Raw genomic sequence first — 25,515 nt, 5'->3', positions numbered from 1 at the left:
GTGCACCAGCAGCTTGCAGCTTGAACAGACTGACAGGAAAATGTCCTCTACAGCTCATGAATCAGGAGCTCAGAAACGAAAGAAAAAACGTCAGCAAGAGGAAAATAATAAAAGAGGTCGACAGATAGTCACCAAGTATTTTCACAAGAAAGGTATTTATTCACAGAACTTGTTTTGAAGCCCATAACAGCTTAGCCAACATTTTGTGGCTGACGTTAGCTACCTGTTGCTATCAAAAATTAGATGAGTGTCGATGAGCCCAGTGAATTTGTATCCAGCAGCTATGCCCTTTTGCTATGGCTAGCTAACCTAACCTGTATAATGTTACATGCTAATCACATCTGCTCTAATGCACAGATGCGGCTTCAGGATCAGTACCCCTTCCCTCAGGCCGGTTCCCAGTTGAAGGAGAGGGAGGTAAAGCAGCAGGGCTTGGGGTTAACAAACAGATTTTAAATATGCTTACCATGCATTGAATACAACTTTAGGTAATATTCACATTTAGTTACTCTAGTTCTTCCAGTAATTGCAATACCATTGACCACTGGCACATTAAATTGAGGTTGTTACAGTAGCTATAGCTAGATTTGAGCAATTGAAAAATATCTATACAAATGATTATTATTATTATTATTATTATTATTATTATTATTATAACAATTAAGAGATAGCTCGAGCTGTACTGTGTTATTACTATTATAGGGCATTTTATAAATTATGTACACTATGGATACTCTAGAGCCAGGGCCTTCGAGCAAGGCAGCCAACGAGGAGAGCAGAGGTGAAGAGGCAGAGGTACCAGTACAAGAAGAGGTCGAGGACCATGAAAGCAGCACAGATGAGGAGGAAGCAGCTATGGACAGTCAATGTCAGGGACAAAGTGAGGCTCCGACACAGGATGCCACAGATACTGAGCCACCTGTAGTGGTGTCTGAGGTAGAAGATCTGCTATCACTTGACCCAGGGTTGTTCCCAGCTAGGATGAGTGACAAGGACAGGGCAACTATTGTAAAGAAATTAGCAATGCGAGAAACAGATCAAGAAATTCCACATGATTCAAAGGGAAAGAGATTTCCAGATTACTTGAAATACACCAAAGCAGATAAGGGTAGGGGAAAAGTGAAAAGGGACTGGTTGATTCACAGTGAAAGTGCAAATGCACTGTTCTGCATACCATGTGTTCTTTTCTCCAAGGAGCAAAAAATACCCTCTCTTAGTGCTTTGAGTAGTGACCAGGGATACAAGATGTGTGACGTCGAGTGGCGTCGCATGTATGATAAATTCCCAAGCCATGAAACAAGTAGGAATCACAGGGACTGTTATTTGCGATGGAAACACCTACAGTGTTCGGTTATGACTGCATGTGGCGTTGATCATCAGTTGCAGAGAGAGCTACAGTCTGAAATTGAGAAAAACAAAGCTATCTTGCAGAGACTCCTTGATGTCACTCTGCACTTGGCAACGAGGAATTTAGCTTTCCGAGGTAAAACGCATGCTTTGGGCGATGTCCACAATGGAAATTTTGTAGGTACGCTAGAACTTTTGTCACGATATGATCCACTCTTGAAAGACCACTTAGACAAAATCAGGACATCCAAAAAAGGAAGCCAGCTAACTCATTATCTGAGCCCAGACATCCAGAACGAGTTTATTGAATTGTGTGGGGGAAAGGTTTTAAAAACCATTCTGACGGAAAGGGAGGATGCCATATACTATGGAATCATTTGTGATGCAACGCCTGACATTTCCCACACCGAGCAAAATGTTGTGCTCATAAGATATGTACATTATAATGAAGACACAGGCGAATGGGAGATCACTGAAAGATTTATTGAATTCAAAGATTTCAACGGAAAAACAGGATGTGAAATAGCAGGCATGATGGAGAGTGTGCTTCTGGATCTAGGGATAGACATTAGTGATTGCAGGGGGCAAGGGTATGATAATGGGGCGAATATGTCAGGGAAAATCAAGGGAGTCCAAGCACAAATACTGAAAAAGAATAATCTTGCTACTTTCTCACCTTGTGCCTCCCACACGTTGAATCTGGTAGGCGTGCATGCTGCAGAATCGAGCCCTGAAGTATCCAACTTTTTTGGTTACATTAACCGCCTCTACACATTTGTAAGTGCCAGTCCATCTCGTTGGTCTATATACAAAAAGAAAACAGGTTGCTCTGTACATAGGCTATCTGACACTCGCTGGAGTGCGAGAATTGATGCTGTGAAACCTGTAGCAAAGCACCTACCTGGTGTCATTGAAGCCCTTGCTACCATACTGAGCTCATGCAGTCTCACAGGTGAGGCCAGATCTGAAGCTGTTGGTCTGAGGAACTACCTCATGTCATTTGATGCCATTGTCCTTCTCACCATTTGGGTGAAAGTATTGCAATCTATTGATGACAGAAATGTGATACTCCAGTCAGGGAAAATCTCAATAGAGGTGGAGGCAGGTAATGTTGCTGCACTAAGAGATGAGATGCAGACTCTCAGAAATGGATGGGATGCTATTCTGTCTGAGGCATCAATGGTAGCTAAGGAAATGGAGGTTCCACCTCATTTCAAAAAAGAACTTTGCCGTGAGAGGAGGAGGAAGAGGTTTCATGATGAAACTGCTGAAGGAACAGGTCAGGAGGATAGGCCAGAAACAACATTCCGTAACACTGTGTTTCTCACTGCCATGGACCAGATCATAAGTGACTTGGACACTCGGTTCCAAACAACAGCAAATATTGTTGAAGAATTTGCTGCCATACTTAAAATTGGGAAGTTGAGTGACAGTGTCATGGCTTCTGTGTGTCAGCCACTGAGGGAGAAATACTCACAGGATCTCACAGATCAGTTTGAGAGTGAGATAAGGCATCTCAATAAAATATTTTCTGCCACTTTCCCCCCTGATTGTAGCTCTCTTGATCTACTGAATGCAATATACAAGATGGAACTCCAGAGCATTTTTGGAGACGTTTGCATTGCCCTCAGAATTTTCTTGACGCTCCCAGTTACCGTAGCTGGTGGTGAAAGATCATTTAGTAAGTTGAAACTTATCAAGAGCTATTTAAGATCTACCATGTCGCAAGGGAGGTTGAACAGCCTTGCAATGTTATCGATTGAAAGCAAGCTGGCTCTGTCACTTGATTTCAAAGAGCTCGTAAAAGATTTTGCCACCAAGAAGGTCCGGCGATTGGCGTTCGGGATTTAGGAATAAAAATCCAGTCTATGACAGGATTGTGGGATGTTTCCCTATAGTAAGCTGACAGGCTACAGCCCACATTGTGAACAATTACTATCTGATGCATAGTCCTCTCGCACTACATTTTTCATTGTTTGCTGTAAGTGTGTTCATGTCCTGAGAGTTTATTGTTTTATAATTATGTTCAAATCTTCAGTTAATTTATACTTTTGTCCTTGTGTTGTTCAAATCTTAATTTAATAAGTCAAAGAATGTTGAGATTTTTTGTTTGTTCATTCCTGTATTGGGTGTAATTTTCAATTAAATAGACAGAAGATAAAGTTTATAGTCAGTGCATGTTGATTTCTTGCAGTCCATTACAGTTCATTAACTTCAACAGGGTTTTCGAGGTTGGGTTTCATCGTGTCGTTTTGGGGGTGGACGCAAGGTTCTGACCCCACCAGTATCCAAGAATCCTGAATTGTCCCCACCAATAACTCAACACTTGTCACTCGCGCCTCCTCGAATTACTTGCGCGTGTAACAGGTAGGGCTTTAGCACTCTGCTGAGAAAGGCAGCAACCCGGCCGCTACAGCAAAAAAGCTAGTGCTCTGCCCGCGACAGTTCAAAATCTGCTTCGTAAAAGGTATATCCAAGCAGGGAACGATTGTATACTACAGAGCACATCAAAATGTAAGTGTCTGTCAACCTAATAGTGTGCTTGAGTAGACTATTTGTGTTGGAGATGGGATTACAGAGAGACAGGACAAGTAACAGCTTTTGTATGTTGAGTATCAGAAAACATTGTCACAAGAATAGGGGAAAATATGCCTAGCTAGTGCAACTCAAGGTTGTTTGGTAGACTATTGCATTGGTCCATTCATTGAAGATGAACGCAATGCGACATCCTGAACTGGTGCTGAACTGCTGATCCGAATGTATAGGTAAAAACCATATTATGCGTTTTCATCAATAAATAAATGGCCACATTTTTTTTAGCGTGCGCGCTAATGCGCACTCGCATGGATTGGGGGCCCACAAATAGATTCTTTCATGGGGCCCAGAATTTCCAGCTACGCCCCTGACCGTGTGTAGGAGGCGTATCTCGGACAGAGGAATGCCGCGAGCTCTGGAGGTTTATTAACCGATAGGTTAAAACCAGCAGGCTTCTGCAGGGAGCCCTGCTGCCTACTTAATCAACGGATTAGTGGCAGCCGGCTTAATTACCGGCTCCGCTTCCTCGGAGGCTCTCGCGGAGCCGACCAGGACCGGGGCAGCCTCACTCCCATTTGACTCGCCGCCGGGAGACCCTGTCTCCGGGGTGGCGGGGGAGCGGAGACGTGGGACGGAGCCCCTGCAGCCGCCGGGGCGGTTGCTGTGGGCGTCTCTCCGCCTGCGACCTCCTGTGGCCGGCGTGGACGCCGCGGCTGCTGCGGGCGTTGGTGCCGCTGTGGCAGCTCAGCCGACTGGAGCCAGCTGTACATGCTGGCGAATGCCGTCCACCTGTTCCGCGGCCGTCTTCATGAACTGGGGTCCGAACAGCCCGTCCGGGCTGATTGGAGCGTCCAGTAGCACTTTTCTAGCCGTCTCCGTAACAGACGCCGCCGCGCTGTGGTGACGGAGAGGGGGAAAGCATGTTCGGCCGCCAAGCTGGCACCCTGCTCCGACTCTGTCTCCCCCGTCCGGGGGGAGAGGAGGGAGGGGAGAACCGAACGGTGAACCGTGGAGGGATGCGGGGCAGGAGTTGCTTCGGACTCCTGCCCGGCACTGCCCCAGGGACACGAGGCCCCGTCCGCGGGCTCGTAAGCTTGGACGGGCCAATCGTCCTCTTTGGCCACAGTAGCAAGAGTGTCCGCTCTCCGCTTCCTGTCGCCCGAGGGGAGACGAGCGCAGTGCATGCTACCTGCTGGTTTAGAGCCGCGTACGCGTGCTCTGACCCCCGGCAGGATTCGCATACTGCTTTTATCTCTGCAGGTCATAACTCATTATGAACCCAGAGCCACATGAGGGACAACCACGGACGCAGTTGTTGCTCATGATGATTCTCAATTGCTGTGCTTCAGTAACTGTGCTGGTTTGCTGAAAAAAAGAGGGAGCAGATTGCCGGCCACCTTCCTATTTATACCGGAAGGAGGCCCGAGGGTGGGGCCCACCTTGCGGGTGGGCGTGGACTACAAGTGTTTCAGTGCTGCGCGGGGGCGCAGGGGGATTACCCAATAGCGATAGCCTTAGAGGGCGAGGCCATATACGAAATAGAACAACTATTCAATATCCTGCTTTACACCGCGACCGCCGAAGATGAAGTCTATGACGCTAAAGCTACGTTCTTGCGTAATGCGGAAGTGGGCGTGTTTAAATCTAAACTGGGTTGGAATAATTATAGACGCGTCCGGTCACAATGGCGCATTATGGATGTCTGTTTCTGCGTGCGTGCGTGCGTGCATGCGTGCGTGCGTCCGTCCGTCCGGCACCTGCATTAGTTTTCAATGGATATTATGATACTGTGACATTTCAGCAGCGGCGCCAATAAAAGTCTCATGATCATGAACTCGCAGGAGTACTTTACTGTTGAATGAATACTGAGGGAAATATTATTTATTTGCCTTTGTTTTTGTTAAATAAAAAAATAAAAAACTGACGTTTTATAATTTCAGGGGGAACACTAATCCATAATTTATTTGCACTTCCAGCTGAGTACCTGGAAAAAAGAATCCAAAAGTGACGCCTTTCCGAATATCCGCTGGCACCAGACAGCAGATACAGGTTTTGTCCCAAATCCCCGGATGCAGAACACTTTTATGACTGTGGCTATGGATTTACCAGATGAAACATCTCCCTATGACCAGTAAGAAATGTCTTGAACTTGTAGAATATGAACCTGTACAACTCCAGGCAGCATCATTTTGCCAATTATTCGGAGATATCTTTGTATGATTTGCATAGATTGTTGATTAGCTAATCAGCTAATGGAAACACATAAACAACAACTCCTTCATGTAGCTGTTTTTTGCACTCATAGCCGTTACAATATGAAAAACAAAAGGGACTATTACATTGAATATACAGGTGTGATTAACAGATAAAACCACATCAAGGCCTGTGCATCTCCCTCAGGAAGATATTGACAAGAATTGCATTTAAAAGTAACTCTAATTTTGAGAAAAGAGGTGAAAAAGTTAATGCTATTTCATATATAATCGGGTTTGACCTTCTAGAGATAATTCAAAAATAATAATAATACGTTTGGCAATTTAAAGAGTTTGAATATGAGGAATAAGGTCACACATGTTCATAACGGTTTCACCCATGATGTTTTGTAAAAAGGCTATTTTTAAGGAAACATTTTTTGTTTGTTTTTAGGATCCATCCCAAACACAAGCAGGATGTAGCCGTCAGACTGTCATTGGAGGCAAGGGCAGTGGCGTATGGTGAGCAGGACGTGGCCTTTCGTGGACCTTTCCCCAGCCAAATCCTGTCCACTCCAAAGTATCTCGAGGTAGCCTACGACCAAGAAGTCTCTGTCACTCCGTCTGAAAACATCTTTGAGGTAAGATTGGCAACGGTACAGTCTGTGTAGGTTATGTCCGATATTCACTGCTGGCTCTATTAAATATGCTAACAAATAATAGCTATATCATCATATAAGGCTGATGTTTGGTCCGATAATTGCTAAATAAATAAATATTCGCTTTTTAAGATCTGCTGCTCAGAGAGTGAAACTCCATAGGATCCTAAGGCTCGTTGGGTTCCAGCTCTCATCATGCAGTGGGGTCTGACCACTGTCCAGTTATCTATCAGCTTGTGTTCTCCCACTGAACAAGTAGCTGCTCTGCGGTATGCATGGAGAGACTGGCCCTGTGACTTTAAAGCCTGTCCAATCTACAGCGCCAGTAAGATTGTACCTGCTCCTCCTTTTATTTCCACCAACATCCAGCCAAAGGATGATGGAAAGTAATGAGGAGCTGTCAACAAAATGAACCAGACAGGTGATAGTAACTAAGTCAAACTCAGCTAATGTTGTTTTCGCATATTTAAAGGGAATGAAAGAAAGATGTTTTCATCTGTACTTAAATGTGGGGTAGATAATTTGGGAGAAACCAGCTCGAGTGCGCTAGAATTTGAAAATACACAACCGGAAAAAATCTGCCACTTCCTTACAGAGCCCCTCCTCCAACACACACGTACGCGCACATGACCAATGAGGGCACGAGATAAGTTTGTGAACAGATGGAAGGCTGACAGGCAGGTAGGCCATCCAGCTATTTTAGCCGGGCCGGCTAAAATGATTGGCCGTGCTTTTTACAGTACTACAGCTTCCACAGATGACATTTTTTTATGGATCTTTTGTCAAAGCTCTTAAGATATTCATTGCTATCGGGATGTTAAGAGCATTCCATGGAATATAACAAAAAGTGTATCTCGAGCAGGTTTCTCAAACTTACCTACCCCACCTTTAATGGTCAATTTCTTTTGATTGTTTTCCTTGTTTGGATTGATTAAATATGGGTAGGAAGTAGCTAATAATTGTCTGTTTTCTACATGCATAAAGGCATTTAGAGGAAATAAGTTGCTGTAATTGATAGTCAGTTTCTTTTGATTGTTCGGATTCTAGTTTTTCTCTCAGAAAGGGCAGTATTTACTCCGTATATCAGAATAGAGATTAACATCATTAAACTAATGATGCTATGCAATGATTTAGTTGGAAAGTTTGGAAATTCTGTCAGTCTGGTGGGACACATTTTATTTGCACAAAACATTTTTACACAAATAAATGTCAAATCAACAACTTACTTTGTCTGGGTGTGCTTCATTCAATGCCGGCGTTTTGTCTCGAAGTAAAGCACATGGAAACACTCGACTGGTTTTCAAATGGAAACAAAATGTGAACTATAACTTATTGTAAACATAGGATACAATGGTAAGTCGTCAAGAGGCTAAACTTGACTGATTGCCATTATTATGAGAGTGCTCTGATACTTGTTTGATTCTGAAATTGTATATATTTATATAAATGTGTGTTCCCTTGTGGTTTCAGGATGGCTTACTTACACCTTTAAGGTTTCCCTTCTGTACGGTGACTCACTGCCACCAGAGGGCAGTGTCAGCTAAAGCTTTTGCTTTCAAAAACTGAATCTCTAACTTTTGAGTTGATCAGTAAAGTTTTCCTTTTCAGAAATAGAAACATTACACATTTATATTCAGAAAACAGTTTTTTCATGCTGGATGGTAAATGACAGATATTTAGTGTTGGTTAGTTAGTTAAGGATTTTTCGTCTGAAAAATGATTATGGGGGTCTGCACTTGTTAGCAAGATTGAGTGATTTAGGGAGCATAATTGATCTATTGAGTCATGTCAAGTTTCACTGTAGTGGCTCTGAGTACTTACTTAGAAAAGGCATACAATTCATAAAAAGGCATACCAACCAAAAAATACTTTGGATGGGGTGGACAGCTGCAGGACTTTAGTTCAGGCCTTGTCGAAGGCAGACCTTGCATATGATGCATGAAAGAGGCCTGCTGGGTTAGTGGGGAGGCTCAGGGTACTCTGTATGATCTAGTTTGAAAACGAATATTATTTTTGATTTAATACTTATTGACTCCTTAAGTTTCTAAAACCTACAGTATTGTTGAAAAATAAATGTAGAAAAAGATAATTGTATGTATTTTATATTGGCTCATGTCCTCGAAAGACAATACAGATGGAGTTACGTTTTTGTCAAACCATTCACACTTCTCATACTTTCATTCTTCAGGTGTCCATGTGAGCTGTCTCTAAAGTTAAAATAAGAACTGATGGACAATCAGTGGAAAATTAGCTCTGTAAAAATGTCTTGAATTTCCATCGTTGACTTCTTAAACCTCTCCAGTTATAGATTTAGATCAGAGTCTCTGCACTTTCTGCTGATGTCAAGTGGAAAACACAATCTATGTTAACCACACACTTTCGGTTAAACAGCACTGCGGTGTGAGATGATTAATACACTCTCGTTTCCACCTAAAATCTCTTGTAATTGAATATTTATGTATCCACATTTGGCCGTTAATAACCATGCTTGCAACCCTATATTTATTTATTTTAAATGTTTGCTTGTAAGGGACAATGTAACCTTCAATAAGATGTTAACATACATAAAGTGACATAAACATCATGTAAACATAGGCTAGATAAATACATTTTAAAGGTCACCTATTATGCAAAATCCACTTTTCATGTCTGTTATACATAAACATGTGTCCACTCTCCTCTGTCTAAAGAGATTCTGAAAGTTTCAGTACAAAATATTTGCTCACTTTCTGTCCTGATCCATTTATATAAAAACCTGTCTGAAAATGAGCTGATCAGAGTTTGGTCACTTTATGATGTCATAATGATTTTTTGGCTTTTGTAACCATTAGCTAATAACCAACCAAGGTAACACCCCCCACCTTATCACCTGAGTGGCACTTTATTTTCATCTAAAGCAGGGGTGTCAAACTCAAGGCCCGGGGGCCAAATCCGGCCCGTGATTTCATTTTTCTGTGGCCCCACAAGAGCTTGCAAAGAATATTATATGTTTATTATACGGTTACATGATTTACAGAATCACGTTGCCCATAAACTACATGTCCAACAATGCATCTCAAACTAGACTTTTTTCTCAGAATTGGACTTTTCTTCTTCTAAATATGGCTTTTTTCTTAGAATGTACCCTTTTCTCAGAACTATTTTTTAATGTCACTTCTTTTTTTTACGTCGCTTCTTTTTTTTATTTTGACTTTTTTTCCAGAATTTGCCTTTTTTAAATCATTTTGAGACATTCTCACTGAAGAGACTTGCAATTATTTGCCCCAGACTTCTGCTTTCAGACATAGTTAATTATGAAGTTATTACCCTGTGTGATAATAATCCAATGCAGAGGTAATAATGTAATATTATACATTATTTTATATATATATTTATATATGTATTTTAAAATAGTTTTAAAGTTACAACCGGCCCATTGAGTGCAGCCATAATGCTGATGTGGCCCGCGATTAAATTGAGTTTGACACCCCTGATCTACAGTAACAGACAGAGGTTCAGCAATTTTGAAACAGGGCTGAAACAGAGGGGATTATGGGATGCTACAATGCATGATCTGTTTGGTATTTGGAGCCAAACACTTCAGAGACCTATAATATATTGATGAAAAACAGTATAATAGGGGACTCAAACCAGACACAGGTGAGGTAACAACACAAGACAAACATGCAGGCAAAGGCACAGGAGGAATCATTTTATTCGGGACTCCACCAACATAAAGTAAGAACATTATTTGCACACAAAGAATACAGTTTATTTCTGTATTTTGACATTCACTGCTGCATTTCAATTTAATGTACAAAACTCACACCTGACGAGACGAGAAACTGATTAACATTGTAGATTCAAAATGCATATTTGCTATTTTACCAACAAGGTTTTTAGAGCTGAGAATGATATTCGTCCGGGTTTGTCGGCCATTTTTGCCATCTATTTAAAAAACACACATCAATCAGTTTGGCCTATCTGCCACATGTGAACAATGTGGCGCTGAGAACATAAATCGAAACTTTTTCATATAAATCTATCAAAAAATCAACAAGCACCTGCCAATAGAGAACTTTGAAGAGCATGCAGTGGAACGTAGCAGTGAGATAATGTGGTGTGTGTGTTAAACTGGGGTAAGAGCGACAAACTGTCACACCATACAGTACGTAGACAATCTCATATTTTATTTTTAAAATAAGTGTCCGATATCTTAAAGACTTAGCGAATGATCCATCCATCTTCTCCCGCTTATCCGTGGTCGGTTAGCGAATGATAAATATTATAATATTTTGTTGGTCTTTCAAAAATCTGGACACAATGCTAACCTATTTAATTTGTATTGAAGTTAAATGGATAGGACTGGACTTCAATCAATCAATGTTTATTTATATAGACTTATTCTATATTTTTTTGTTCATCATCAAAAGAGAAAACCCATCAGTCTCTTTGCTTTCCCTTCTCTTTTTTTCGTGGTACTCAGCATCAAGCCCATTTGACTGAACACTATGTTTCATTCAAATATATAATTAAAGTACTTTGTAATAACCTAAGCAGATTAGCAATATAGTTTAAGGGAAATGTTACTCAAGCAGACATAATACACTTTTGCTGCTCCAGTGAGTATTTGAAAGAGCAGGGAAATGTTTGAGGGACTTCAAAATAAACCTTGTTCATCACAAAAACTATAACGGACTGCAACAATAGAGGTCTATGTCACAGAGAAAAAAGAAATACCAGACATTGACTACCCTGGAAATATGTTATAATAGGATCTGAAAATGTTGTTTTATCTTCTATTATGACTTTTCTTTATCACAGTCCCACAAGACTTTCCCTTTAAGAGTTTCTGTGACAGAAGACAGTGGGGAAAAAAAGACTAACATAACTAAAAGGTTTGTCTCTGTAACATAATGTGTTCTTGGTTGTGGTTTGTTGCAACAGCTATGAACATTTGAATCTTACGCCCACCAAAAACAAAAGGGACACCTCAATACTCACAACCCAAGAGACTCTTTCCCTCATGACCTGTTTTGCTTGTAAATTATGACAATGGGCATACAGACTGTGAGGATTCGTCATTGTGCTGTTAAAATACATTCATATAAGCATCTGTATACCCAAACCAAGAAAGGCCGCCTGGCTTACATTCATCTGCAGGTCACCCTTGTCTCTTCTCTGGGAGATAACTGATGGCAGCGTACTCTGTTTGACTTGAATTCATCTCCATAACTGCTGAAGTTCTTTTGGGAAAGTCCAGGACGCTGTAGACCAGAGGAGGTGCAGGCATAATGGTTGCAACTGTTTCCTGTGAAAGAAGATCGTAAAGTTAAAGACTTTCTGCAGCTGTTTTATTTTTTAGATTTTAAAGAAGGGAAGAGATGAGCGTGGTCTGACCTGTGCTGTGGGGTTAGAGCTTTGTTGTGCTGGTGCTGGTTGTTTATCTGTGGAGGAAGCAAAGTCCGTGAACTATTGAGGCAAGAAAATAATCAACTTCAAAAATATTTATATCATTACGTTTATAACTAACCTAATACAGTTATGTGACATTTGTTGACTAAATATTTAATTAAAGTCAAAGCTTTAGTTTGTTCACTGTGCAAAACATGGTTTTGTATTTACCACTGATAAACATGTTGCTGTGTTATAATGTCGGACATTTTAAATCATGCTAAAGGGTAGAAAATCTTAATAGAGCTGAGACAAAAAGAGCAGGAGGCAAAACAAATATGTTAATAGCAAAATAAAAATGTAACTTGCTTTAATTTTATTCTGTTTTTTGTACAAATCAAACAAACAAGATATATATATTCTTTAATTTTCACAAAACCTGGCCGGCTGTTTCCCCCTGTCTCAAGTACTTATGCTAGACTAAAATAATGGTCTACTCACTACAAATCTAAACTAATACACAGACATGAGAGTTTTATCAATCTTCTTCCTAAAAAATGATACTACCAGTAAAAGTGTCATGACATCAATCGAAACTCTATAACAGTTTTGTTTTTGTATTTTCGTGATAAATATTGATGACTAACTCAAATCTATTCATTCATCTCCATGGTTTGAATAAGTATGACATTATTATTCTTATTTATTTTGCTTATATCTCTCAAACACAGACAAACTCTGGTACCAGCTTTAGAAAGCCAAATAGGCTGTTATCTTGGATATCTAAGCTTGTAAATGAGAGCAATACACACAAACATCTGTAAATGTGCAGAGGTGTGATAATTTAAGACTCATAGCCCAATCTGTATGGGCTCAGAACAGTCTCATAATACACCCATGCACGCAGAAGGATTCACACTTGTATTTCATGATCCGCAAAAGGATTCACACTTGTATTTCCTGATTCACACTTGTGTTTTTCAATGCACACAAATGTGTCCCGTTTCATATACATAAAATCCAAATACAGAAACAAGTTGTACATATGTATTTTTGATCCTCACATATTAGTTTTCCGTTTAAAACCTCTGAACCTGCAAACACAAACCGCTTTCTGTGCATGGATCGCTGTGCATTCGTGTGTGGGTTTTTTGAAACTCCCCTGATGCTCACCCGATTCGTACTTATAATTTGTTCTATATAGCCAATCAGATGTCTCCTCAATTCTAAGCTAATCACATGAGCGCGCCCCCACGATTGCGCTGTCCGGTCAGCTCGCTAAACAGAGGGCGGAGCTTCAGGTGATCATGCAGAGCTGCGTGTCTTTGTCAGACTCAGCAGCTGATCTGATCTCTCTCTCGCGTCCGGTTATACTTCACTCGCATTTATGTCCATATCGATCAGATCCAGCTCTCCTGATCGGCCTTTATAGAGAGCACCGATCAAACTATTAAGAATGAATATCGGCCGATAATGACCGGCGGGGCATGGGGCGGTTCTAGGGGGGGCCAGGGGGGGCCAGTGCCCCCCTAACACTGACCTCTGACCCCCTGTGGCCCCCCTACAAATGAAAAGTGAAAAAAATTAAAAAAATTATGATTTATTACCAGTGTTGGGCAAGTTACTTTTAAAAAGTAACTAGTAATAGTTATAGTTACTGCTCTCAAAAAAGTAACTAATTACTTTATTAGTTACTAAATTATAAAAGTAACTAGTAACAAGTTACTTTACTTTACTTTAAAAATAATAACAATACAAATACAAGTATTTGTGTTGTTCTGTGGCACAGTAAGAGAAAAGACAACTCCCCATCATTGTAGCATAATAGAAACATTAACATTATGGATAGATTACCGGCCCTCAAGCGAGTACTGCAAGACATAGCCCAAGAACGCAATGGTGAGAGATCTATTGAGGCACGTGGTCTGCTGGCACAGTTGGATCTAGAATTCATTGTGCATCTTGTAACACTCCGTAAAGTGTTTGCAGAAACAACATTTCTCTCTGACATGTTACAGTCTTCATCCCTTGACCTTTCCAAGGCTGTGGATTTAGTCGGATCTTTAGTTCAGACATTGAATGACTTCAGGCAGGAGTCATTTTTTGATAAATTGTGGGATGAAGTGTTCAACATTTCTGAGCAATGTGATACTGCAATACAGCCAGCAGCAAAACGACAAAAACGACTGAGCTCTAAACTTGCTGAAAGCTTCGAACTGACTACTGTTGGACAGAGAGAGACAAAACAAGATAAACACGGGTTTCGTACAGCCTTTTTCTACCCTGTCATTGATCAGATGCTCAGTGAGCTTAATAGACGGTTTTCAAACACAAACTGTGAAATGATTAATAGCATCCAAGCTCTTAACCCCAAAAGTGATGCATTTCTGAAGGAGACAACTCTGTTTTCATTTGCTCAGTTGTAATTTTGCAAATATTGAGGACTTGGGGCATGAACTACATCAGTTCAGCAGAATTTTAGATAGGAAAATAAAGACTGGGATGCAGAGACCTGATAGTACAGTGGAGCTTGTTCAGTTCATTTAGCCTTATAAATAAGTGTTTTTTGAGCTCTTCAGACTCTGCAAAATAGCAGTCGCAATCCCAGTCACTTCTGCTTCCTGTGAGCATTGAAGCTGGTCAAAAAATGTCTCAGATCAATCATAACTGATGAGAGACTGAGCAATCTGGGTGTGCTTAGTATTGAGTCAAGGAGGTCAAAGGCTTTGAATCTTGACTTATTTGTTGATCGGTTTGCCAAAAATCACAAAACCGCAGGATTTTGTTGCTGTAATTTGACATTTTGGGAAGGAAACTACAGCCTGGGATGCAGACACCCTTATGTAAAGTAGAGACTGTTCATTGCCTTTATTTTTATATGTAAATCTGTGTGTTTTCCAGATATCACTCTTTTACGTTTATTAGAAATGTGACGGAATAGACGAAACTGATTAGTGCGCGTGCAGAACAGGTGTGGATTCTGTATTCAGCCTTCATGTTTGTTAAATAGCCTACGTGTCTGTGCTTATGGGAAATAATACATCTGAAATCTATGTTTTCTATCTATATCCATGTATTTTATTGAAGTCAACATTTAAGATTTGTAGACTTGTACATTAAATCCTTTTCTGCTGATTTAAAAATGTATATTTGCTGGTACACTTGTTGCGTAAACTTGTTGATCGGTTTGCCAAAAACCGCAGGATTTTGTTGCTGTAATTTGAGATTTTGGGAAGGAAACTACAGCCTGGGATGCAGACACCCTTATGTAAAGTAGAGATGTAACTGTTCATTGCCTTTATTTGTATATAAAGGCAATGAACAGAAAATGAACCAGAAAATAACTGGCCCCCCAGTGGCCCCCCCCCAGTCAAATTGGTCGAGAACCGCCACTGCGGCGGGGCTCCCCCCGTTGACAGTTCACTGTCTAGCACTGGCTTCGTAGTCCACTGATCGATTAGTCTAAGCTAACCTGTAGCTGCTCCCTCCACACTCACAACAACTTCATACAGACATAAATAAAGCAGCTGTATTCGCCATACAGGAAACACACATTTAAAACGGTTTTGCCTGCCGTTTTTGTGTACACACAAGCATTCATCAATGGTTCGGAAAGTGGCGCTGTACCTTAATAATATAAAGGCTTGTATTTGCGTGCATTTCCTGTTCGGAAAGTGGCAATGTACTGAGAGTGGAGGTGTCCTGAGATTAGCGCCTGCAGGCAGGCTCCATGGACCTGTCAGCTCCGGACAGCGCAAAATGCGTACATGAAGCGCTACGTCATGAACGCAAGAAATCTACCCTCGTGGGGCTGCGCTCATGTGATTTGCTTAGAATTTAGGAGAAATCTGATTGGCTATAGATAGAAAAAATTACAAGTACGAATCGGGTGTGCGTCAGGGGAGTCTCAAAAAACTCACACACGAATGCACAGCGATCCATGCACAGAAAGCGGTTTGTGTTTGTAGGTGCAGGGGTTTTAAACGGAAAACTAATATGTGAGGATCAAAAATACATATGTAAAACTTTTTTCTGCATTTGGATTTTATTTACATGAAACGGAACGCATTTGTGTGTGCATTGAAAAACACAAGTGTGGATCCTTTTGCGGATCATGAGATAAAAGTGTGAATCCTTCTGTGTGCATGTGTGTATTATGAGACTGTTCTGAGCCCATATTATGGCCCATAAATCTGTGGACAATGGTTAGGCGAGGTTAGCATGACATGGTACAGGATCGCACCGTCAGCAAAAAGCTGCATTTGTATACATGCACGGGAAATAATCAAGTGTGGTTTTCTGAAGTTGCAGAGGCTGTCGAAAAATGTCAAAGAGTCAATGTTCCTACCTAAGTAGGGCAAAGGCGTTTGTATCTGAAGTGAAAGCACTTTGGTAGGCCTATAGTGAACAAATAATGCATTTTTTCCACCCATCCCTTTGTGATAGTAGACATGTGCAGGAACTGGAGGAGGAAGTTCTTCAAAAGCTGTGAATCATTGTGTATCAAAGGATGTGAAACTGCAACCTTGCTCGCATTTTTTAGCATCTTACCACACAATTGCAATTTTTTTCCTCAGATAACAAATATTCTTCTTTCCTCTCTTGAAAAAATACTGCACGTTTCAAACAGGAAGTTTAACGATGACTGTCTTAAAGGAAACTTAACGATGGGGTCCATCAATGACATTTTATTTCAGATTTTCATAATTCAGCTGTCACTTCTGTGCCATCTGAGATTAGTTTGAATTACTGTTGTAGCAACATTACATGAAAACTGCGGTCAGTGTTACATCCTTGAGATGGGTCATTCTACAGAAAAGGTGGAAGTACTGTCACTTACTTTTGCAGACACCAAAATACATGACGTTGATCTAATACTCACATTCATTATATATGCTGAATAAATAGAGATTGTCTTTGCAATGGTACTAAATAAAAAAAATAAAAAAATAGTTTTATACATAAATTGCTACTTATTTAAAATGCCAAGTTCAAGGAACTGCCTTGTCCCTTTGATCATACATGGAAGTGGAGCCTATAGTTTTGATTTAAAAAAATGTTTTTTCAATAAATAAATCTCATTCATATTTACATAACATTATATACATTGATTATAACACTGAAATGGTAACAAAAAACGCAAATTATTAGTAATAATATCCAATAAATGTCAGTCACCCAAAATTACGTCATTGGTGTTACTGCTACACAAAACGCTTTTATTTTTGAAATAATGTACTGTCTCTGAAGTGCCTCCTGTAACAAGAGATCATTTGAGGCAGTGCAGTGCACAAAGACATAAGGAAAGTCAGATACTTCTTACTTTGTTTGTTAAAGGTGTCATTTTATCTTCAAATGTTACGTGCGTCTTTCAAGTCTGTCATTAAAAATATAAGTGCATAGCCCTAGGGGTGAACATTTGAATGGGGAAATGTATTGTATTGAAGAGTTAAACGATTTTGATATTGACTGAAGCCACATTTGGTCTGACACATTGCAGCCATTTTGTTAAAATGGTAGTGCTTTCTCCAAATTGTCACTGGTGTTACCGTCACTGGTGTTACTTTTCTTCCTGGTAACACGTAACACCAGTGACGTTCCTATGTAAATAAGCATTGTATAATTTATAAAAATAATAAAAATACTTTAGGCTCTACTTGTTGTGGATTCATCAAGTTAAGAGTTAGTTATTGCTATTTAACAGGTTTTAGATGTGTTTAGAAGGAATATATTTCAGCAGATTTGTATCACCCAGATTCCAGCTTTTCTGTAGAATGACTCTGTGACTGAATGATTGAAATGTTAAGTTATGGCAGACAAGTAAAACATATGCAGAGAGGAAAAGTACTGATGCACAGTCACTTTCAATACCTTTGTGTCTCAAGATACACCAGCTCAACAAGGGAAGAACTGCAGCCAACAGCACAACAGATGAAACCAAAAGGACAGCGAGGAATTGAGAGGAGGACATTCCGGCACTTCCACTGTCTCCAATCAATGGGATGTTAGTTGGTTTTGGAGTTACTGTAGGTGTTGAAAGGAAATGAATAAACACTCATATCAATACAGGAAAAAAATGTTCTTACCACTATGACATACATTATTAAATATACATCATAATTGTTTAAAATACACTAAATTGCTGTATGTTCCATTGAAATTCCTATAATTATATTTCTCGAAATAGTGTCTTTGATTTGAGCAAAAATGAAAATGCAATTGTGTTCTATATGGCTCTTGTTTTCATAATGTCCATGATAAAACAAAAACTAGCATCATGTAAATGAATGTCAGTACTTTTTTCCAAATTTGAAATGTGACGAAGACAATATTGGTCTGATCGTCATTCGGCCAGGGTACTGACTAAAGTATCACAATATTGGATATTGTCATTACATGTGGTTCATGAATCTTACCCATGCTTCTGTTCGTCACTCGGACGTCCAGCTCTATTCTTCTACTTTTTTCCGTGATGCCGTCCACATACAAACTCGCCCAGTAAATTCCTTTTTGACTTAGACGGAGATTTGTTATTTCAAAACAGACAGACGTATTTTTAGGGTAGACTGTAAGATTGCCTTCTTTTTTGCCACGTAAATACCCAGCAATCTTTTGTCCTTCGTCTGTTGAGTTTTTTTTTTTATAAATTCCAAAACCTGTTGTGACAATGAAGTTAAATGAAAATTCAAGGGTGGTATTGCTGCCGAGACTCGCCGTGATCTTCTCTTGGCTCAGCACTGTATGGGAGCAAAACCCTGAATGCGAATGAGCATGAGAAAAAAAGTATTATTTGACTTATAAAAGTAATGTGTAACTGCACTATGGTTTGTTAATCTGTGGCCTATATAGTGCACACGTCTAACATTATTTGGAGTGAAATTTAGCTGGCAAGATAGCCAATAACTTTAGCTACAATATAAGTATTCCTATCTGTAGTCAAAACATATCTATGTTCATGAACATCTTGGTATTTCAGTTTTTTATACCTTATAAATTCATTATTATTTTCGGTTTTTTTCAAAGCTGAAGTGCAAAGTGCAGTATTTCAATTTTGTTGGCAGTAGTCTGCCTATTAGAAGCAACATATTAAGACATTACATATTTTATATCTGTTTATAATTTCTTGTAAAGTCTCAGTATGTGTTATAGTGTGTTGTGTTAACATGTCAGGATGTCATTTCATTTAATAATAAGCTTAAAGATCTCCTGACGCTGAATAAAACCTAAAGAATATGTCCTGTACATTACCACCCACATTAACCCGTGCACTAACCATGCATCCTGTCTGTCATTATAGCATACACATGAGCCAGAATCAGTTTTACTTAAAAAAAAGGGTTAAATAAATATGTATTACTTTATTTATTTGTATTATCTGATTTCACATGTCCCTTTTTATGGTGCTAAATGTGCAGTGGTAAAACAACAACAAACACCAAACTGGGAACGCATAATCTCAGGACAACATTTCCATAACTGTGTGTTATTATTAACAGCATTATTACGCGTGTTATAGGCAATACAATTCCAGCAGAAGAAATACAAATATCTCACAGAGAGCAATAACAATGAAACAAAAGCAGGTGAAAGCCAACAAAAGTGTAAAACATCAACCAGGAGAAGAAGACAGCTTACCGTTGAACACCATGTGAGCTGTGAAGATCAGAACTAACCCGAGAGGCTTTGACATGATGTTGTTAACCATGGCAGAGGAACTGTGTTGCTGGCAGGCCAGTGTTGTGGCTCTAGACTATTTCTGATTTATATGAGCTGACAGTTTGATAGTTCTACCAACGTTTGGTGCCTGAGCGGAGGAAACAGTTGACAGGAACTAGCACAAACACCATTTATCTACCAACAGCACCAGAAGCACCTCCTGTAACGGAAGTCTACGAAGAGGTTCATAGACATGTGGTGCAGGCGGTGAGGAGCTCAGCCGAGGAGGAAGTCGCACACTTAATGTGTGGGATTTCAGGAAGAGCAAATTGTTTCTTTTAAGTTTGGAGTGAATCATAGATCACCGTTTGTAAGGTAACTGTACATACTCATAGCCTGTATAAGCTTTTTTTTTATTAAATACTTTTAAGAAAGTCAACAGCAACTTCTCAATGTCCATGTTACCTAAGATCATAAGATTAAATTATTTAACAATCAGATTCCTTCTTTGAATTAGCATTGTTGTTACTTGCAATAGTTTTTGTCACCCACTTCAATAATTAAACAATACGAACTAGAGAATGCAATTCCTGAAGAAATTGCTAGTGGGAATGCTTTATGCTGAAAAGCTGACGCTGAATTGAAGAAAGTGAAGAATTTAGATTGAAAACATACATATAACACTGGCTTGAATGTGTGATGACGAGGGAAGAAAAGAAAGTAAAAAGGCTTGGAAAAGCAGCAGAATATTTGAACAGCAAACTTTTGAACTAACTTGATTTGATGACATCCCACTCTTAGGTGCGTTGATGGCTGCATCGTTACCAAACCTGTGAAGTTTTGGGCCGTTTGGAGCATTTTCACTGAGATTATGAGAAAACCGTGTTTCATGGCGAGCATTGTGTTGCCATGTCAATGGCATTTGAAGAAATCTCAAAACTGTCCCGTAGATGTCTTCATGGCTGGACTGTTAGCACAGTTTTAGCACTTTTTGACAATTTTCATAGGAGTTATAGCAATATCGTGTTTTATTGCAAGGGATGCGTTTCCATGGAAACAGCCTATGGTGAGATCTCAGATTTGGCGTAGAGTTGTTGAGGCATGGACCGGTGATATACAAGCGAAGTTTGGGGGCGATCGGACCTTATCCATTGGAGTTACAGCGACATCGTGTTTCATGTCGAGGGATGCGTTTCCATGGAAACGGCATATGATCACACCCCATAATTGACGTAGAGCTGTTGAGGGCAGGACCATTAATCATTATCTGAAGTCTGCTGCTGTTTTATGGCGAGAGATGCGTTGCCATAGTAACACCACATTACGTAACATCATTTGATGTAGAGCTGTGTTAACCATTATCTGAAGTCTGCTGCTCTGAGAATGTCAGTTGGAGTTATGACATCATCATTTTCCATAACACAGGTGTTTATATTTGATCTAACGACGTGTCAACGTGCAGTAATCAGTGAGAGGAGAGCATTTGCATTGTTCTGAATGAGAGATAAACCTCTTACATGTGAACGTTTTGTTGAAGAACCGTAACAGATTTCGGTGACATTTCAATGCGTGAAGAATCTCAAGAACTCTGAGCATCTGAAGTGTGCTATTTGTGTACTTTGGGGTCAATAATGTGGCCTTTTTGGCAGATTAACTAAATGTGTGCGGCTGCTGCTGTGAGGAAATATCAGCCTGAAATTACAATGGGCTTTAATGGAGACATGTTGAACGTTTTTGTCACTTCATGCCCTCAAGAGGCATTTTGTTTGATTATTTTTGGGTTTGGGAATTATGGCAGGTTTAAAAAAAATATGAAGGCAAATTTCAAGCTGTCCTATACTCTAGCTGTGACATCACGCACTCTAGTTAATGTTAAAATCTGAAGAAGGCCTCTTTACCAAGGTCTGAGCAATGTTTAATATCTCTAAAAGTAAGAATCAGATTTAAAAGTTGTGCAACACGAATAATGTCAGAAAGATGTGTAACATTTTAAAGTTAGAATGAGGTTTCTGAGTGAAAGTATGAATGAACAGTTAGCAGTTGAAGTCGCATGAAGATTTGTTGAAGTCTGAAGAATTTCTCCATTGACTTCCATGTTAAAAATGTGATGAATTATGAAAGTTATGAATGAGAAACGTTTTGATGTTTGAACGGAGTTTCTGCAAAGTGGAATGTGGGAGCAGAAGAGGTGCAAAATCCCGGCGGAATAATAATAAAGAATTTCGTGCGTCGAAGAACAGATAATACACACACACACACACACACACACACACACACACACACACACACACACACACACACACACACACACACACACACACACACACACACACACACACACACACACACACACACACACACACACACACATACACACACATACACGCAATGCGACACTTCAACCACACAAGAGGAAGTGGGGGTCTTTGAAGTCACAATTGTATGACTTTTAGACAAAACTGCATGTATCAGGGGGGGATTCCTTCATTCCTTTGTAGGATGTTTAGTTTCAGTGGTTGCTGTAGTTGCTGGTCAGCGTCTGTTCTCACTTTCCACAGTGTCACTTCGAAAATCACTGCACAGGAAGACCCCGTGTCTTTAACCACTAAAGATGATGACTCAGCTCCGAGGGGCACACACTTAGGTGATGTCATGCTCCTCCTGTCAATCACAGCCATGTTGGAGGGCTTTGAAATGTTCACAGTGGCAGCCCGCAGCTTCCTTATAGAAACAAAAAGACAAATACACCGATTTGATTCATTTTTGTAAATCAGGACCCCCAATGTTTGCTAACTTTAACCATAAATATATTGTAAAAAAAAAATCAGAAATGACACAAAAGCAGATATTTTTCTTTATGCACTAATTTGACTGTTGTGCGCCATTTAAGACCTGAGATGCTCACCGGATACGTTGGAGTTCTGTCTTCGGTTTTGCACCTGAAATGTATGGTTTTAGGCTCAAACCATTTGCTTAGGAGAAGTTAAAGACAGCCTTCTAATTTTTGTTCAGTATGTTTGGATAAACAAAGTTTCTAAAAACCGGCCTTGATGTACCTTTGACTCTAATCTGTCAACAAAATAATACAAATAATTTGTACCTGTCTTTCTTTAATATTCATTATTCTTTAGCACACATTTAATAATAATAATAATAATAATAATAATATTAATAACTTGGACTTATATAGCACCTTTCATGATACACAAGGACGCTTTGCAATAGGAAGGGGGTCGTAGGGGGGACAACAAGAAAAACAGTGACACTGACTGGTGCCATACAAATTATTGTCTCATTGCATATTTAAACCTAAACCGTCAGAAATCTTCTAATACCAAAGATCATTGTCTGAATGTAAATAATCAACTGGCGAAGCAATATTTCTAAGTTGAAATGTTAACCTATTCACAGTGGGCCCTAAAGTTAAAACAAGTTATTTATGAAACAACTCATTCAAAACATCAATCAGGATTTTAAACAGATAAACTGATACTTTCCTGACAGTAATGAGGTCAAAGGGTGTTGTGCTTTGCCTTGGTGATTTATCATGAGCTAAAGTAGTTTTCTGTCTGCTACAGAAGCTACATTGTAATTTAGGTTTGTACATTTCTGACGCTGTTGTTTGAGAAACAAATGTGATCATTCCATTCTTATCATTGTATTTCTACACCACCTTGTGGGCTGAATGGTACGATGCAAATTCACAAAACACAGACACGTGATCGCACCTCCCTTTTTCTCTCTCACACACTCAGACTCATGCAGAAACATAGATGCTCACACTTATTGCCGCTCGCTTCCCCTGTGAGGTTATTTCGCATTTCCTGCATCACAGTTTATTGAAATGATTTCCCCTGTGCACCTCTTACATCATGTTTTGTGCTGCTTTTGTTATCAAACGACAATAAAACAGCCTTTTTGTGATATTTCTTGATTAATTACTGCGGTGAACGTGTTTCTCTTGTTGCTGCAAATTAAAAAAAATGTTTAATATTATTACATAAATTCTCTAGTTAAATACAATTTGCGTTTACATGCTTTTCATAAGCTTTTAATGATGTGGTATCAATTTGAAAACTAACTTTACATAACATTTGCAGCAAATACAGTAGGTTTCAATCGTTTTTTAATAGAGTCAATGAAGAAGTGAGTGAAGGCCTCAGGGTGAAGTGCTTTCAGTGTCTCAGCTGAAGGCTGGAGCCATTATTATAGTCATCAGGAGAGGCATCTTCACTGCACTGCGTGCGTTTATCTTACATTGCTGAGACTCATGTGAAGGTCCCTTTTACAACCGGGAAGCATTATTGTATTGCAGTAAAGGTTGACATTGACAAATCAACCCTTAAATGGATACTACTGGGCAGTGTAAACATCATGCTTTCAGAAGCTGGTGAGAATAAGAAAAGGCCTTGGGTAGTTTTAGATGACAAGCTTTCCCTGTTTTGTATAAGGTGTTTCCCTAGGCTGTTACTATCCTTTGATTAGCATAGAGCATTTGCATACTGTTAATATACTCTGGTTAGCATTAGTCCTGATGGGTGTATGAGTTATTTGTCCTTTCCATGCTGTCAATCCCTATATGCTCTCCTTTTTATCTCTGTTGCAGCCACATTAACTAATACAATGCCTCACCTCTTGTTGCTCAGGTTTTGTTGTGCTGTGATTCTTGCCACTCACTTGTTATTAAAGCCTTCAATATCTGTGTTTGAAATGGTTTATATCTATGAGCCTCACACTTACCCAGAAAGCCTTTTTCTGAGTTTCTGTGGGAACCTTTCAAAAAGGATTTCCACATTATTAGGGCTAGAGCAACAACAGAGTCGGAGTGGAGGACCTATTATAATCTCAATAATTAGTATTATTATGATTATAACAAAACCATTTTACTGTGGATTCATGGTGTATAAAATGGTAGGTGAACTTCTAAATCTGGCAGAGCTGGTGTTATTGCTTCCAGATTTGGCAACCCCCCGTAACTTTGACTAGGATGATCATAATCTCACAAAAATCACACTGATGTTAGTTATGACCTTTTTGTTTGACCAAACAAAAGCACTTTAATCTGGGCCAATCAAGTGAAAATGTAAAGGGGTGCTTCTGAATCTGGCAGAGCTGGCAGATTTTGAACACCCCCTTGTAACTTTGGCCATCATCCGAAAGATGTACATTATGTGGACCAACTTTCACTTTGTAATCCTAATCTTCAGAAGTGTACCACAGTTTACTTTTTATGGGTGAGCAGAGCAGACAAAACAAAACATGATGTAATGTGAAAACACTGCACATCACTAGATCAAAAGCACAACCTAAAATCTGACTGCGCTGCCATTTGCTGAGGGACATTTTTGAAATGGTGTTTAGCTGAGCTTCAACTCACACTGCAGAGATTGGAGGATGCACACACACACACACACACACACACACACACACACACATACACACACACACACACACACACACACACACACACACACACACACACACACACACACACACACACACACACACACACACACACACACACACACACACACACACAAACACACAAAAACACACACACACACACACACACACACACACACACACACACACACACTGAAGGGGAGGGAAGAGCAGGAAAGCCCTAATCGCCATGGTAACTGAGAAACCGACTCTGCTATTAAATAGTGCTCTAACAAAACAATTACCAAGCAATTACACACACACCCACACACACACAGACACACGCACACACACACATGCACGCACGCACG

General features: G+C 39.8%; 2 protein-coding genes across 2 annotated transcripts in view; one reads left to right on the top strand and one right to left on the bottom strand.

The window, feature by feature from the left end:
* LOC307027019 (sialate O-acetylesterase-like) overlaps window positions 1–7,929 on the top strand; it is a gene marked incomplete at its 5' end in the record, with an annotated part of 43,869 nt that extends 35,940 nt beyond the window's left edge. The window contains 3 exon segments of the mRNA XM_079695199.1: window positions 5,859–6,013; window positions 6,529–6,715; window positions 6,896–7,929. Of these exon segments, the coding sequence (XP_079551325.1) occupies window positions 5,859–6,013; window positions 6,529–6,715; window positions 6,896–7,123 (570 nt within the window). The 3' untranslated portion in view covers window positions 7,124–7,929.
* Window positions 7,930–10,409: 2,480 nt separating this feature from the next.
* LOC307027021 (uncharacterized protein) lies at window positions 10,410–21,191 on the bottom strand. Its single transcript, XM_079695200.1, has 5 exons — window positions 19,742–21,191; window positions 18,523–18,861; window positions 17,978–18,130; window positions 12,113–12,159; window positions 10,410–12,023 (listed from the first exon to the last, which is right to left on the bottom strand). Exons 1-5 carry the CDS (start codon window positions 19,809–19,811, stop codon window positions 11,877–11,879), a joined length of 756 nt encoding a protein of 251 aa, XP_079551326.1. The 5' UTR covers window positions 19,812–21,191; the 3' UTR covers window positions 10,410–11,876.
* Window positions 21,192–25,515: the final 4,324 nt, after the last annotated feature.

This window comes from Notothenia rossii, assembly GCF_949606895.1.
Source record: "Notothenia rossii genome assembly, contig: scaffold_192, whole genome shotgun sequence".
Taxonomy (NCBI): domain Eukaryota; kingdom Metazoa; phylum Chordata; class Actinopteri; order Perciformes; family Nototheniidae; genus Notothenia; species Notothenia rossii.
This window is presented reverse-complemented; position numbering and strand designations above follow the sequence as displayed.